The 17,531-nt window shown below is 49.0% G+C and overlaps 1 protein-coding gene across 2 annotated transcripts in view; it reads left to right on the top strand.

The window, feature by feature from the left end:
* TET3 (tet methylcytosine dioxygenase 3) overlaps positions 1-17,531 on the top strand; it is a 98,881-nt gene that overhangs the window by 35,817 nt on the left and 45,533 nt on the right. Inside the window, exon 4 of one of the 2 annotated variants that reach the window (XM_088026452.1) lies at positions 15,203-17,336. In XM_088026452.1, coding sequence (XP_087882578.1) covers positions 15,203-17,336 — 2,134 coding nt within the window. The remainder of the gene's footprint in view (positions 1-15,202; positions 17,337-17,531) is intronic. The other variant, XM_088026453.1, reaches the window with a different exon arrangement.

The following is a 17,531-nucleotide window of genomic DNA, read 5'->3' as shown; positions in this document are numbered from 1 at the left end:
CTCTCGCTCTCTCCCTCAAATAAATAAAATTAAAAAGTCTTAAAAAAATAAAAAACCCGAATATACTCAGTGACCCCAATTTTATAAACTATACGCATATTGCGTGGGGGAGAAAAGGCACCAAATGTAAACTATAGTCCTCTCTGGGAAGTGGGAGCTCTTTGTTTTTACTTCTTTATTTTCCACTTCACAGGGAGAGAGCCTCCTGTTCTTCCATCTCTCGCGGCCTCTCCTATGGAAACTCTTCTTTGCCTTTCTTGTCATTCTATTCTTAGGATCTTGCTTTATTCTTTTGGGTCATCCACCAGGGTTTTCCTTGGCTCTGTAATGAGTTTTAGTGTGCCTGGGATAATTCTATCAGTAGCTGCACAAAGGGCAGCTTCACTCAGAGACAAACTCGTAATTAATATCAGTTTTCATTGCTTTCATCACATACTCAAAGCCACAGAGTCTATAACATAGATTTATGCTGCCGTACACATTTTAGAGATAGTGGTATGGGTCTGTCCTAAAGGAACTTTCCTTTGAGTGAGATCTAAGATGAATCCAAACATCTGTAGTAAAGTCTTTGCTCATGAGGCAGAGACTGCTCATCCACTGTGGCATCCCCAGTGCCTAGAAGTAACATTCATGTAGTAAGTTCTCAATACATGTTTGCTGGAAGCATACCTGAATTAATACATATGTACACTATATATGAAAGGCATGATGGTTATTATGTGCTGATAGCATCATTAGGTGAGATTTTAGTATTCTAGAGGGCCATTCTAGCTCTTTCTGCTTTTTAAACTACCTTCCATCTTTTGTCCTTTGCCTGCATGGTTTTATGTATTTGTAGTCATGACTTTCATACAGTATGGTATTCTGCTGTTTCTGCTGCCCATTTTATCAAACATATTTCCTTGGCGTTCATAATTTATGTTTTTTGAGGACTATCTAATATTCCACTGAGTTGTATTATAATTTACCCAACTGTTCTCCTCATCCGGAGTTTTCAGTTTTCACTAATGTGTAGAAAAGATTTTTTGAAAAAAATGCAGATTTATAAACCTAAGTTCCTAGGAGCAAGATGGCAAGATCTATATTGCCCTTGATACATATATCTGTCTGTTTACCTACCTACCTACCTACTTTTTTGCTTATTTTTGCCATTTGAACCAAAAAAAAGATTGAAGTAGTGAATTAGGCATGCTGGCCTGGGAGCTGGGGGCTGTGGGTTCAAGGCTCAGTGGATTGAATATGACTGAGAGTGCAGGCTGGGGTGAAGGCAGAGGTGTGCTGGCCAGTCAAGGAGCCTTGTACTGCAGTTATCCCAAGAGGGAAGTGAGGAGAAAATGGAAAGAAGGCAGATCTGAACTACTGTCAGGAGGAGCCATTGACAGGACTAGGGTCTGCTTGCATATGGAAACATAAAGGGGACGACATCAAAGGTGATGGGAGGTTTGAGCCAGGATATCCAGGAGAATAACTTTTCACATGAATTTTTAAAAAATCGGTGTTCAGAGTAGGAGTTGCTGGGAAAAAGGGGACAGGTGCTGAGTTAGTTTTTTTTTTTTTTAAGACTTTATTTTTAAGTAATCTCTACATCCAGTGTGGAGCTGTCACTCAAGACCCTGGATCAAGAGTCACATGCCTTTAGACGGAGCCAGCTGGGTGCCCCCTCCCCCCCAACCTGCCCACCAAGTTAGGTTTTAAATGTGTTGAGCTTACATTGCATCCAGGTAGAAATATTTCTTGGAGCTGGAGAGCAGGCTGGGAGCTTGAGGGAACAGTCCAGCAAAAAGGAAGCTTTAGGGTTATTGGTGCAGGCTGAGCTGTGGAACCTTGGGTGGAGGGGAGGTTTCCAGGAGAGCAGAGGGTGGAAGGGTGGAGAGTAGCTCTGTTGAGGGGGTAAAGGAGGAAATGGAGAATGGAGGACCAAGATCTAGCAGCGTCACAGGAACTGGGAGGGAAGTCAGTGGGGGGGTGCCACAGGAAGACGAGCGGGAGGAGGACTCCCACTCATCACCTCTGACCCTCAGAGAGCAGATCACCGATGCGGAGGGCCAGGGTTTCTATGCCCTTCTCTCTAACACTGCAGATAGGACTTCCAGATGAACATGTACAAGAACCCAAATACTGGCATCTTTCAGTTATCCGGGCTAACAGACCAGTAGTGCCTGTGGATAATGAGACTATACTGAGATGTGTGATTTTTTTCCCCCTAGGAGTTTAGCATAAATAGAATTTATTCAATTTATTCGCACTCCCTAATTTCCTGTTACCAGGCTTCCCTAAATGGCAGTTTCTCCCCCATTTCCAGTTCCTAGCCCACCGTGTGAAGTCGGTGGTATGACTGATGTTGGAGGCCCCTCTGCCCCAAATTACTTTTCCTCCAGATTTTTGGGTGCTGGCTTAAAGATTCATTTCTTTGAATGAAAAATATAAGTCTTCTTGAGTCCTTGAGAAAGGAGGAAGGGACGGGGGTAAACTCACCTGACAGGCGTCCAAGGGAGAGGCTGAAATCCATGGTTTGTGAGACTCGCCTGCACGTGTGGGAGCTCATTCTTCAAAAGATGAGAAGCTTGGCAGCTGGGAGGCCGTGAGCATCCACACTCCCCTTCCATGTTCCATTGGCTTTTGCCACTCACCAGTGTTGAGCCTTGGAGTCTGGTTAACTGCCCCTCATTTATGTGCCCATCCACTAAAATGGATATTGGAAGACTCGAAAAGGTTACATTTGAACATGACATTGCTTGTTTAATCCAGGATTTCGCCCTGGCCTCTCAAAACTGTTAGCTGCTCTCCTCCTCAGGGTTGTCCTCTAGCCCTCCTGAGGGGCCAGGAGGTTTTGTGGGCTTTGGACACCTTTAGGGAACGTGCGTGGGGCTGTTGGTCATGGGTGGTGCTCAGTGGGCTGTGGTGGTGGCGGGTTTGCTTTCTCATTTGCTTCGCGGTCAGACTCGGGTGGGAGCTGGGTGGTGAGAAGTGGGTGTGGGCAGTTGGGTGGGTGGAGCCGTGGGAGTGTCCGGCCTCGCTGGGGGGTGATGGGGGGCTCCTCTGGACGTGCACTGCGTGGCTCTGGCGATGGCCCCAGCGGCGTGCGTGCGTGTGTGTGTGTGTGTTTGTGTGTCTTGTTGTCTGGCCAAGGAGCCGCCTCTGCGTCCTGACCTGGTTCTTGTGCGCTGGAGGCTTCGAGGCAGCTGCTGCGCCTTTGGCCAGGCGGCTCGGTTTCCTCCCGGCTGGCCCCCGGCCGGCCGCCCGCCACCGGCTGCTCGAGGCTGGGGCTTCCGTCGGGAGAGCTGGCCGCCTTGGCCGAAGATCAGGAGACGGCGCCCGGCCTAGGCTCCCCCCGACCCCACCCATTGTGCACCCCCTCCGGCTGCCTGCCGGGGTCGCTGGGGGGAGGGTAGAGGGTAGGATCGCGCTGTCGAGAGAGGCGGCTTCTGCACCGTGCGCCTTGCCGGCTTTACCTTGGACTTCAGGTGGAAGCACAGTGAGCCCTAGAGAACTTTTATTGGGTGGGGAACTTCAGCCTCTGCACCCCACTTCAACCAAACCCTGTCTTCCCCTCCCCCTCCCACAGTGCTGCTCATCTCGTAGGATTTTCCCTACTATCTCCGTGTGTGTGTGTTGGGGGGATGGGTAACACAAACAACTATCCAGCAACAGAAATAGCAAAAAGGAACTTCACTCACAAATTCCTCTCCAGGAAGCTCCCGCCTAGTCTAGTCTTTGTTCCGAGGCCTGCAGAGTGTATGCAGAGTTTCAGGTGTGTTGTCCGTACCCTGTTCTTACACCTCCCACTAAGTAAAAATGATGCCTACAATAAAGTCTGGAGACTATGGGGGCGCCTGGGTGGTTCAGTCATTAAGTGTCTGCCTTCAGCTCAGGTCATGATTCCAGGTCCTGGGATCAAGCCCCGCATCGGGCTCCCCACTCTGGGGGAAGATCTTTAAAAAAAAAAAAAGTCTGGAGACTATGAACAAGGAAATATTCCCATTCTATACCACCCTGAGATGAGCATTGTTAACATTTCTGCATATTTTCCTTTGGTGTTTTGTGTGCACAAGCGTGTGTTGTGGATGGAATTGAATTCTTAACTTGGGCAATATTTTTAAGCTTGTTACTTTTCTCCACTTCAAATAGTGTATAAACACTTCCCCTGTCATAAAAACCCTCAGAAAGCATTTATTTATGAGTACAAGTACATTCTTGAGTTTCTTTTTTCATTTAAGACATTTCCCTGTGTTTTTATAAAAATGTTCTTATATTTTATCATTTTCAGCAGTTACACATCTACTGATAAAGTAGTATGTATTGTAATTTTTCTTATGTATTATTTGAAATGCACATTTGACCTAGTATTTTATGTACATTAAACAGATAAAGCATGATAATGCACACGTGAAGTACCTACCGAAGATAAAAATTAGAACATGGCCAATATTGCTGAAACTATCTGGGTGTTTCCCCTAACCCTATACCCTTTCTTCACCTCCAGAGGTTACCACTCCCTTGAATTTTGTGTTTATCATTCCCTTGCATTAAAGAAAAAAGTTTTAATTACATTCATTTAATTAAATCTTTTACAGTACATTTTACTTTTTGATTGATCTTTTTTGAATTGGTAGACTATATATAGCCTTTCAAGGCTTGCTTCTTCTTTTTTTTTTTTTTAGCTCAGTCTAGTCTCAGATTTTTTTGTGTTCCTGTGGTTCATTTGTTTGCACTGATATATAATATTCCATTGTCCCTCTGTGGTTGGTGGGCACTTAGAATATTTCCAGGATTTGGCTTTTATGAGTAATGCTGCAGTGAACGTTTGTGTACATATCTCTGATGCACATTTGCAGAATTTCTCTGGGAGTGGAATTGCAAGACCATAGGGTAAATGTATGTTTAACATTAAAAGAAAGCACCACAGACCTTTCAAAAATATTTCTTCTGTTTTGCCCTCTACCAATGGTATATGAGAAGAAAATTCCTGCTAACCTCCACCAGCACTTGGTATGAAACTAAAGTTTTCATGCCTTACTGTGTACCTGGTACTGTTAAAAGTGTTCTTCATATATTAATTTGTTTAATCATGACAACCTTGTGAGGTTAGGTACTATTATTAACCCCGGATATACAGATGAGGAAACAGAGGCACAGAGAGGTTAATTTTTAACCCCAGATTTACAGATAAAGAAATGAGACACAGAGAGGTTAACTAACTTGTGCAAGGCCACACAACTAGTAAGTGGTAAGGGCAGGATACAAGCTAAACATTCTTTTCTTCTTCGTTTTGAGATCTTGTTCATTTTATTAAAATTAAGTTATTAAAATAATAGAGTAAGCTAGAATCCATTTAACCAAGATTGTATTTCAAATGATATCTTAGCATCCTGCTATACCATGAGTAAAATAAAGAGGTATGTTAATACATGTACAAAATAACACTTAGAATGAAAGAATGCATATTTATATGCTTTATTTTCCAAGGAAAGGTTGCCCATCGAAGAAAAGGCCTGAGACAAGTATTCATAAGAGAAGCAACAATATATGCTGTGGACATCATACCAGTACTTATTTCAAAAATAACCAATTAGGGCGCCTGGGTGGCTCAGTTGGTTGAGCGACTGCCTTCGGCTCAGGTCATGATCCTGGAGTCCAGGATCAAGTCCCACATGGGGCTCCCTGCTCAGCAGGAAGTCTGCTTCTCCCTCTGACCCTCTTCCCTCTCGTGCTCTCTATCTCTCATTCTCTCTCTCTCAAATAAATAAATAAAATCTTTAAAAAAAATTTTCCAAAAATAACCAATTAGATCAGGAATGATTGAACATTGATGATTTTGCTCTAGTGTATACCAGGAGAATCGAACTAAACATTCTTGCTCTTAAATTATATATAGTGGGTATAAAAAGAAATCTCACGGTGATCTTATTTTGTATTTCTCTGATTACTAAGAAGCTGAGTATTTTTTCATATGTTTATTCCCCATTTTCTTAAGAAGTTGAGTACTTTTTCATATGTTTATTCCCATTTTCTTTTCATGAAGAAAAACCAGCATAACATTTTAAAACCATTTCCCTATTGTTGGGACACTTAGGTTATTTGTAATTCTTTATTATTAATGCTTCAGGGGAAATCTTTGGCACATGTAACTTTTTAATTTCTTCTGTTGTCTTATTTTGTTTACATTTCCTGAAGTGAGATTAGGAATACTTAATGGTTAAAAATCACTCTGCTCTTCTGGATTGCTGTGTGATCCTGGGAAAGTTTCTTAGCCTCTCTGTGTTCAGGGTCCTCATCTGTGGAGGTATATCTACCCTGTAGGAGTTTATGATGATTGGAGGAGATAAGTGAGTGTGCAGTTATTAGCATGATACTCTAGGAGTGTTCCATCGAAGTTACTAGACTTTTCCTAGTTCCTCTTCTTTTCCTTTCTTCCTTGAAACCACATCGGTTACTGTTGGGTCAGAAGGCATGAACAGTCACAGCCCTGTGCTTCTGCCAGATATGGTGACCTCAGGAATTCCCTGAGGTCATTGGGTCTAATTCAGCTTTTTCCCAAGCATCACCCCAGCCATTGAGAGATCTGCTACATCTGTATCCAGTTTGTAGTAGGAAAAAAATTAGATTTTAATGTGTTTTATTGATATGTACATACTAACCACAAGAGCCACTACCTCCCCCCACCTCACACAAGAACACTCTTTGCCAATACATGACAGTCTCTAGAAGTTAGACATAGCCCCCCAGGATTTGCTGTCTGCAGAGAGCTTGGGTGTGGAGAGTGTAGACATGGGACAGGGCTAGCCAACATACATACCCCCACACTCAGACACATGCAGGCAAATGAGCACATCCCCTGAAAGGGCTCCCCTAAAAGTCTCTTTCCCCTCTCACAGATTTGTTTCATCAGTAAATCCCAGGAGAGGAGAATCCTCTTAAGAGATGAATAATTGATCACCTCTAGACAGAAGGTGCCATAAATACGGCCCCTGTGTTGAGAGGCAGTGGGGCCATCAGTTGGGGGAGGGGGAGGGGAGGAAGGAATTGGCAGCTGCTCTCTAGGACTGGGGGGAAGGGCGGAGCTGGGAGGTCCAACCCTTGGCACAGCTGCTGGAGGGCAGAGGAGCTGAGCTGCTGGTACGGGCTGCTGGGAAAGCGCTGGGTGGGATCTGTTGGCCAGCTGGGTGGGGAGCAGCCACTACTCTCTTGGAATCCTAGAATTCATTCTTGGAGATTCCACTGTAGAGGATGCACCCCCGACCAGCCCTGCCTCCCAGCCACTGGCCTTCAGTGGAGGTTGACTGCAGACTCATCCATCCTGGCTAGAAACACCTTCCCAGATACGTTTCTTCCAACATGGTGACTGGTCTGCAGAACAGCCCCCGGACTCTGCCTGTTCTGACTTCCCCTTTCTTAGAGGCCCTAAGATGGTGTGGCCAGCGAGGACTTTGATCTCTCAAGATAGTAGTCTTTAACCTCCTTCCTTCTGTTTCCCTTTGATAGGGGATTGCTGATTTGGTTTCAGTGTGCTGATACTCTGAGAGCCAGGAAGGACTTGGGAAATCTGGTGTCTTTTCTGTTCTGCACCCTGTGTTCTAGACAAAAATGAGATGTTTGGTGGTGGAGTTCCACACTTCTCTGGAGCCCCTCAGGTGGGGAGGGTGAACTGCTGTTGTTGAATACCTGCAGATGTCTGGGGGACCAGCTGTGGGGGAGTGGGAGCAGAAAAAGGGAGTTGGCTGTAGAAGAAGAGATGGGTGGGACCTTGGGAGTCCTGAGCAGGCAGGGTGCAGGGACCAATCCCAGTAGAGTTTCCTGGACCCTCAGAGGAAGATCTGGAGTCCCCTTAGGGTGAGAATCATGACTGGGGTTGGTGTGCTGTATGTACATGTTAGCTCTTCATGAAGTGGGGTGGGGCATGGAGTCTCTGCTTGGATCTGAGAAGGGCATTTACTCTGCCTGTCTTCCAGTAACAAGCCCCTGTTGGCCCCCCATTGAGGGGAGAGCACCCCCAGCTTGGACAAGGCTCAGCCTGGGATGGGTCACAGCCTTCCTGGTGACACTGTGAGGCAGGGAACCGACTGGGTAGGGTTGGGAGTGTGGATCCCAGTGAGGCCAAGGTGCGGTTTTGTACCTGGAAAGTGCTGTAAAAAGGGACCCACTTTTGGTGGGCCTGTGCACGGAGGGTGGATTCGGGGCAGGCTGATCTGGGGGTCAGTTGTGAGGTTCTCCAGTCACGTATGGCAGAGGTATTCCCCATGGCTCCGGCAGCTTTGCAGACCTCTGCGGTGCATGCTTTGTGACAGGGGCCAGAGCAGAGTAGCAGCCACCGACTCTGCCCAGAATTTCTCGGGCCCTCTTCTCCGGGTACAGGGCTGAAGAGGTGGGTACCAGCCAGGTCCTGGGAGGAAGAAGCAGCAGATCTTTTTGAACATATACTGAGTACTCGCTGCTAGGTCCTGAAGGTGTGATGGAAGCTTTAGTGTAGGAGCTTACAGTGTAGTTGGTCATACTCACAGGGAAAGATCCCCCACCAGAAGGGAGCTGTGTGTGGTGACTGTAGGATCTGGCTCAGACCCTGTGGTCAGCAGGTCTGGTGAGGGAGGACTTTATCAGGAGGCAGTTGATTCCGTTTCTTGTCTCAGCCCCTACATTTAATCATCTGCTTCCATAACTATGGCTCATTCTGATCTCTCGGCTGTTGCCTTAGTTCAGGCCCTTATCACTGATTTGGACATTCGTCTCCTAACTGGTCTTTAGGGCACCAGCCTTGTAGTCTGCAGTCTGAATTCTACAGGGACATCTGATTGCCCCTTCTAAAAGGTAAATGTGCTCCGTTTTGTTCATGCTGTGAGCCACACACCTGTCCTCCGCATACTTAATACTCAAGCCGTGCTCAGCAGCTTACCTTTCCCTGGGCCCCCACGCCTTCTCATGATTGGATGCTTTTGCATATGCTCTTCCCTCCATCTGGAATTCCTCCACCCCTCCCCCCTCCCAAATACCTGCCCATCTTTCAAGCCTTGTCCCCAAGGTTACTTTGAAGTGAGACTTTTTTTGTTTTGTTAAGTAAACTACCCCCAATGTGGGACTCGACCTCACGAGATGAAGGGTCTCTTGCTCTACCAGCTGAGCCAGCCAGGCGCCCCAAAGTGAGATCTTTCTTGACACACATGTCCACCTGCCCAGATAGAAATGACGCTAACCCTACGCCCTTGTGTAGACTGCTTTCACAGCACTGATAGGCTTTAGGGCATTTGTTTATAGTCTGTCTCTTTTCATTTATTAATGTCTTGATGTTCCTGAAATAGAGTCTGGTCTTTATGCCACCCCAAAATTTAGTGGCATAAAGCAGTCATTTTATTATGGTCATGGAGCCTTTGGATTCAGAAGTCAGGAAGGACACAGCATGGGACGCTTGTCTCTGGGCCTTGATGTTTAGGGCCTCAGCTGGGGAGGCTCAAAACCTGGAGGTAACTCGACCACTGGGCTCGAATCCTTGAAGGGCTCCTTCACACACATTGGGCAGGTGATGGCAGCTGTTGGCTGGGACTTCCATTGGTAATGTCAGCTCAGACACCTGCATGTGGCTTTTGTAAGTGGTCCGGGCTTCCTCACAGCATGGTGACTGAGCCCCAAGAGTGTTCAGCTTTGAAAGCCATGTAGGGCCACTTCCACTGTCCCAAGCCCAGCCAGGTTCAGGAGAGGGAGCATAGGCCCCACCTCTCCATGGGAGAAGTACATGTGGGATGGAGGGGTGTAATGTAGTCTGTCACACGCGCTAAGCACTTTGTGCGTGCAAATGACATTCTTCAATTCTGGAGGCTGAGCGTGGGTGGAATGGGAGGAGGAGTTACGAAGTGGTACTGGGAGCCTTGAGGGAAGGTGAGGCATCATCAACAGAGGTAGTGGGTGGGGTGGGGCTGGGGGCACATAGAGTTGCTTGAAGGAGCCTCTGGCAGATTGACAATTAGAAAGTGTGCACACACACCAAGGCTCAAATTAGGAGGGCAGGCATGGAGAGGGAGGAGATAGAGCAGAGGTGTTCTCATCTAAAATTGTTTGGGGTCACCTGTTTGGGTCTGGTGATCAGGCGAATTGGAAGAACACAGGTGATGCTGGGGTCGGGAACATTGGCGAGTGTAAGAACGCTGTCCAGAATAGGAAATTGGAAAGGGGGCTGTTGCAAATGGGGAGGGGAGTTCAGTTCTGTTTGAGACAAGCTGCTCCTCAGTGGGCTTGTATCATGTCCCAGGGGTTAGAGCTAGCTGGAGGTCAGCTGAGAGGTCCAGACAAAATGCAAACATTGGGGAACATCCTTGGAGTGGCATCTGCTGGAGCCCAGAGGGGATCGAGGATTGAGGGAGATGGCGTGGAGGGGTTTAGAGCTGGCGCATTTCTGAACTGAGACTTTGAAAGGGCCTCCCTCAACTAGCCCCATCCTCTAGCATTGCCAGTAATCACCTGATAACTGCCTTGTTCCTTTTTCAAAGTCTCTTTCCTAAGAACTTGCTGCCTCCTGCTTGTTAGGGGGATAAGGGTCAGTGCGTTAGCATCTCTAAGTGTTAAAAGTGTTCCCTAAATTGAGCCCATGTGTACCTCTCTAAAGCTTTACCCATTTTCCAATTCCATCCCTCAAAATGAATCTAATTCTGTGCCAGACTGACAGACTTCAGTTGTGTAAAGACTTTCACGAATTTTGTCTTCTTCAGAACCTAAAGGGACCTGTTCCTCTATGGTTTTGCACTGTTTTGCTTGCTCTGTGTCCCCTCAGGGGCAGCCCCAAGGGAAGCCCAGGTTCAGGTATGGTCTCTCTGGGCAGAGAGGGGCTGTCGCTGCCTGCCGTCGGTGCCTGTGCTACGGGTCCTGTTCCGGTCAGGTCATGGCTGTGTGTGTGTCCAGCTATGGCTTGGGACCCGTTAGTGGACTATGAAATCAACTTACAAAGTTGCAACCTACAAGAAACAGAGGGAGAGAGGGATTTGTGTATCTAGTAAGGGGAAATAGTATTTTGCCAACTTGTCATATATATAAATACATAACGGATCATGTTGTAAGATATATTTCTTACTGTGGATTATAGTAAAGAAGTTGCAAAAAACTCTGGGTTATAGGACCCTTTGAAGCTGCCAGATCATCATATTGTGTGTATCATCAGCTAGTCTTTCACCTCTCCTGATCCCTAAGACATTTTTATGTGCACTACAGCCATCTTTGATTTGCACATATATGGTTTGGGGACTAAGTATAAGACCCTATTTATCCTGTTAGATTTTTTTCTCTCCAGCTCTTGACCTTTTGGCACCTGGTCCTTTCATTCAACATGACTTTATCCCTCTTATTTTCACCATCTGCCTATTTAATAAGTGTGCCTTGTCTATCAATATTGGTAAATAATAACAGGACAGTTCTGAGGACAGAGCCCTATGGCAGACCACTAAAGACCTCCCCCACCCCCGGGGGCACCTGGGTGGCTCAGATGGTTAAGCGTCTGCCTTCGGCTCAGGTCATGATCTCCAGGCCTTGGGATCGAGCCCCATGTTGGGCTCCCTCCTCAGCCAAGGAGTCTGCTGCTCCCTCTTCCGCTGCCTCTCCGCACTGCTCCTGCTGTCTCTCTCTCTCTCTCTCTCTCTCTCTCTCTCTCTCTGTCTCAAATGAATAAATGAATAAATAAATTCGTTTAAAAAAAAAAAGACTCCTCCCTTCCCCACACCTGGGTTGCTACACCACTTGAGTTTGAACATGGTCATTCCACCAGTGGTGAGCCAGCCTGTCTGGCCTGTAATTCTCTACTGCTGGCCCTCAAAGGGGTCGTAGCAGGCCTTAGGAAATGTAAACATCCATGGCCCAAGTCGCAAATGCAAATGCCTACAAGGGCTTGGCAAGTGACACAAATGAATGAAGTGATAACTAATTCAGGCAATTAATAAGTAATCTCTGACCCCTGGCCTTGGTGTCAAGAAAGCATGGAATGGTGAGGCTGGGGGTGGCCCCGAGCAGTAGCCATGGCATGTCAGCCAGGTGGAAGTGTGGACCTTCAAGACAATCTCGGTTTCATGTAAAATTTGATTTTTTAATATTGGCAAGACAAACGAGAATCTAACACTATGTAGGCCAAACAAAACAGATCTGTGGCTGATTTGGCTTACAGCCCTCGAGTCTGTGATCTATCAGACAGGATGTCTCCCAGTCTGCTGGTCCAATGACCATATGACACAAAACAGTGAGGTTAGTTGGATGTTGATGGGTTGATGGCCTTTGTTGAACCTGGCTCCCTGTGGTTCCCTTAGTTACCCTCTCAGGAATCTTACTGGGGCTGGTCTTGCTTGGTGCACTGGAGTCGGGAACGATGCTTGCTCCTTTCTTGCTGGTGGCACCTTCTCTGGATGGTGTGTTTCTTCCAGGATCCCCGGCACGTGTTGGGGAATGCATCAGTGGGATCCCCTGGCCGAGAAACGGGAATTTAGCATTTCTTAAAATCTCCTCCCACCCATGCCGGCTTCACTTCCCTCATTTTTGTGTCCACTCTTCCCTTTCTTCTCTTTTTGGTCTAAAGAGCATTTTCTTTCCCAGGGAACTCAGAGGCCCAAGCGCCAGCCTAGCCCTTCCTTGTTCTTGTTCACAAACCAAAAATAACTTTTTAAATCCTTTTAGTTGTCTTGACCATTTTGGGGAAGCCTCAGCTCCCACAGCATTAGTCTTCCTGACACTGTTTTTGTAAATCCGCGCTACTCCCTCATGTTTCTTCGGGGTTATGCATGCTCTTTCTATCTTTTACACATAAGCATGTAAAATTTGGCCACTTCAGACTTCGTTGCCTTTGCTGTCACCGTGGTTTAGGTTTCTGAGAAGGAAGGGAAGGGACGACTGGGTGATCAACCACATTCCTAGAGGAAAGGTTTCGTTCCTAGTTCCACGTTTGGAGAGACGGTCAGGGAAAGGCCACCTTGTCCGTGGCCAGTGGGGGATGGGGAGGCCTTTCACTGGCCTGAGAGAGTGTTCGTGCAGCAGGTGTGGGCAGGAGACACGGAAGTGGTTAAGATGCAGACCTTGTCTTGAAGGAGCTCCCATCTGGTCGGGGAGGCAGCTGCTTGAATGATAGCAGGGGCCTGTGAAAAGTGCTGCTAAGGCATGCACAAGGTGCTGTGGGAGCCCAGGGGACAGGAGCCACAGGGCAGTCTGCCAGCCGGGTCAGGGAGGGGGTGCCATTGAGCCGGTGCTTGAAGGATAAGCCAAGGTGGCCCCACAGAGGCTGGGAAGGGCATTCCAGGCAGTGAGCACTGCATGTGCAAAGCTCAGAAAAGCATGTTGGAAAAGCACGAGGGTCCTTTGTGGCCAGAAATGGGCAGCAATGAAGATGAGGTGGGAACCCTAGGCTGGGGTCTCTGCTCACCTTCCACCTCGTTGATCCCAAATCCCACCTTCCCACCGCTACTTTGAAGCCCATGCATGATGGGCACCTTCCACAGTCTGGGGATTAGTATCAATTTAACCATTTGTTTAATCCACTTTGTGCTACACCTTACAGAAAAGTTGCAAAAAGAGTACCTGGGACTCCCACATACTAAAATTGTTCACATTTTGCTTTATTTGCTTTATCATTTTCTCTATATTTTTATATGCATATCATATTTTTCTGAACCACTTGAGGTTAAGTTAGAGATACTATGTTCCTTTATCCTGAATACTTCAGTGTGTGTGTATGTGTGTCCTGAGGACAAAGACATTCTTTTACATAATCAGAGTAAAATGATTCAAGCCAAGAAGACTGAGGTTGACACAGTGTGATCTTATCCACGTCCATATTCAAATTGCATCAGATGTCCCCATGGTGTACCTTACAGCTGTTGTCCTCAGTCCGTGATCTAATGCATGAACATGCATTTCTCTGTCTTGTCTCCTCAGGAAGCCCAAGATGTTTGCAGAGATGTTTGTCTTTCTTGTCTTTGAAATTTTTGAAGACAACAATCCAGGGGCTTTCTAGCATGCCCTCCAGTTTGGGTTTATCTGATGTTTCCTCATAATTAGATTTGGTTTGTACATTTTGGCTAGAGTTCTGTGTGAGTGATGTTCTATCCTTCTCAGTGTATCATATCAAGAGTCTCATGATGTTGGTCACAATATTGGTGATGATGAGTACTCTGATCATTTGGTTCAGGTGGTATCTACCAGATTTCTCTTTAATGTTGTAACTCGGTGATTTTCGAGGAGATATTTTGAGACCGTGTCTATATCCTGTGCCCCATCCAGCTTTCACCTGCTAGTTGTGGCATATCCACCGATGACTTTCCAAATCTGTTGTCCCTTCTATATTTTTGTTGTTGACATTCTACTGTAAGGAAGAGCTTTCCTTTCTAGAGGGATGAATTCTGCAAACTGAACTTCGCATCTTCAGATTAGTTTTTAACTTGCTGGGCTGGACCCCCTGGCTCCTTCCTTTTTTTGCGCTCCCCCGTCTGTGTGTTTTGCTGGACATCAGGTGTATAGTAGTGGTTCTTGGGCTTGAGAAGAGGCCTAGATCTTGGTCCGACTAGCACCTTGCTTGTCACTGGCATGAATGGCTCGGCACGGGGCTGCACGCACGTGGTGTCCGATCATCAGTGTTTCTCTCCAGCCTGGCTGGGGCTGGGAGTGGGAATGTCATCTTGTCACCAGCTCTCGGAGCTCGGCCAGGGCTTAAGTGAGGACGGTAACAGACAGAAAAAACTGTGGGTTCCTTCCCACTGAAAAGCTCTGGCTGACCTCTGGTCCAGGCTGCGTTTGTCCCTCAGAGCTGCTCACCCCCTCCACATATACCACACACTTAACGGCATATTGCTTCTTGGGGTGTTTGGTTAGCTTTCTCCCGACAAACACCGAAATCAGCATGGTCCCGGTGTCACTTTGGTCATTGCGAGTTAAAGATCTTTTTGTGAGTCCTTAATAAATGCTTGGTGTGTGGGGAACCTCGTCCGTATGATCGATCTTAGGCTCTAAAAGGATCTGAGTAACATTCAGAATTCTGGATTAGGACCTCTTAATGATCTGCCTTTCCTTTCTGTTGGTGCAGCTAGCTGGGCAAGGAGACCTGAAGATGAAGATGAGTTCAGGTTCGAGCTGTGTCAGGGACAGAGTGTGCAAGAAATGCAGGGTTTAGGTATGCATCTGCATGGTGTGAAGCAGGACAGTGCTTTTCTACTATCATGGCTCATCTTTTTCCTTTTTTCTCTCTTTCTTTCTTCAGACAGGCTCAGAGCTCAGCCCAGTTGATGGACCTGTTCCAGGTCAGATGGACTCAGGGCCAGTGTACCATGGGGACTCACGGCAGCTAAGCGCCTCAGGGGCGCCGGTCAATGGTGCTAGAGAACCTGCTGGACCCAGTGTGCTGGGGGCTGGGGGTCCTTGGCGAATAGACCAGAAGCCCGACTGGGACGGTGCCCCGGGCCCAGCTCACACTGCTCGCCTGGAAGATGCCCACGATCTGGTGGCCTTTTCGGCTGTGGCCGAAGCCGTGTCCTCTTATGGGGCCCTTAGCACCCGGCTCTATGAAACCTTCAACCGTGAGATGAGTCGCGAGGCTGGGAACAACAGCAGGGGAGCCCGGTCAGGGCCCGAGGGCTGTTCTGCTGGCAGCGAAGACCTGGACACGCTGCAGACGGCCCTGGCCCTCGCTCGGCATGGCATGAAGCCACCCAACTGCAACTGCGATGGCCCGGAGTGCCCTGACTACCTCGAGTGGCTGGAGGGGAAGATCAAGTCTGTGGTCGTGGACGGCGGGGAGGAGCGGCCCAGGCTCCCAGGGACTCTGCCTTCTGCTGAGGCTGGCCTCCCAGCGCCAAGCACCCGGCCAATCCTCAGCTCTGAGGTCCCCCAGATACCTCCCCCCGAGGGCCTGCCCCTGTCCCAGAGTGCCCTGAGCATCGCCAAGGAAAAGAACATCAGCCTGCAGACGGCCATCGCCATCGAGGCCCTCACACAGCTCTCCTCTGCCCTCCCTCAGCCTTCCCACTCCACCTCCCAGGCTTCTTGCCCCCTCCCCGAGGCCTTGTCCCCTCCTGCCCCTTTCCGGTCTGCCCAGTCCTACCTCCGGGCCCCTTCGTGGCCTGTGGTCCCGGCTGAAGAGCACGCGTCCTTTGCTCCTGACGGCCCTGCCTTCCCGCCAGCAACTCCTAGAACAGAGTTTCCTGAAGCCTGGGGCACTGACACCCCACCAGCAACTCCCCGGAGCTCTTGGCCCATGCCCCGCCCAAGCCCTGACCCCATGGCTGAACTGGAGCAGCTGTTGGGCAGCGCCAGTGATTACATCCAGTCAGTATTCAAGCGGCCCGAGGCCCTGCCCACCAAGCCCAAGGTCAAGGTGGAGGTGCCCTCTTCCTCCCCAGCCCCATCCCCATCCCCCATGCTCCAGAGGGAGGCTCCCGCACCATCCACAGAGCCCGACGCCCACCAGAAGGCCCAGACCGCCCTGCAGCAGCACCTTCACCATAAGCGCAGTCTCTTCCTGGACCAGGCCCACGATGCCTCCTTCCCCGCTCCCACGGAGCCTCCTGCTCCAGGCTGGTGGGCCCCACCAAGCTCACCTGCCCCACGGCCTCCAGACAGACCACCCAAGGAGAAGAAGAAGAAGCCCCTGACACCAGCTGGAGGTCCCGTGGGAACCGAGAAGGCCGCCCCTGGGATCAAGCCCAGCATCCGGAAGCCCATTCAGATCAAGAAGTCCAGGCCACGGGAAACGCAGCCTCTCTTCCCACCTCTGCGGCAGATTGTCCTGGAAGGGCGGAGGTCCCCAGCCTCTGAGGATTCGCAGGCACATCCACCTGCCCCTGTCCCCGCCTCACAGGGCTCTGCTGTCCCCCCGCCCCCAGAACCTTCTCTTGCGCTATTTGCACCTAGTCCCTCTGGGGACAGCCTGCTGCCCCCTACTCAGGAAATGAGATCCCCTAGCCCTATGGCGACCCTGCAGCCGGGCTCCGCCGGCCCTCTTCCCCCTGCTGATGACAAGCTGGAAGAGCTCATCCGGCAGTTTGAAGCTGAATTTGGGGATAGCTTTGGGCTTCCTGGCCCCCCATCTGTTCCCATTCAGGACCCCGAGAACCAGCCAACGTGTCTCCCAGCCCCCGAGAGCCCTTTTTCTACCCGCTCCCCCAAGCAAATCAAGATTGAGTCTTCGGGGGCTGTGACTGTGCTCTCAACCACCTGCTTCCATTCAGAGGAGGGGGGCCAGGAGGCCACACCCACCAAGGCCGAGAACCCCCTCACACCCACCCTCAGTGGCTTCCTGGAGTCACCTCTTAAGTACCTGGACACACCCACCAAGAGTCTGCTGGACACACCTGCAAAGAGAGCCCAGGCCGAGTTCCCCACCTGCGATTGTGTTGGTAAGTCTGCCCCGGGGGTCAGGAAAAGCGGAGGCCTGGTGGGCTTGGGTGTCTAGGCTCAATCTCCTGTCTGGCAAACTTTTACTGTGTGCCAACCACCCCCCCCACCGCCCCGGGGCCTGGGGACACTGAAAAGAGCTCACAAGCTAGTGGAAGAGTCCACAAAGGAAGCAGATAGTGAAGCTACGTGGTGTG

Source organism: Eumetopias jubatus, unplaced genomic scaffold (genome assembly GCF_037043125.1).
Source record: "Eumetopias jubatus isolate StellerSeaLion01/CBP00866 unplaced genomic scaffold, mEumJub1_p1.0 scaffold_9, whole genome shotgun sequence".
NCBI classification, from domain to species: domain Eukaryota; kingdom Metazoa; phylum Chordata; class Mammalia; order Carnivora; family Otariidae; genus Eumetopias; species Eumetopias jubatus.
The sequence above is the reverse complement of the archived record's forward strand: the minus strand, read 5'-3'. Positions and strand labels throughout refer to the sequence as shown.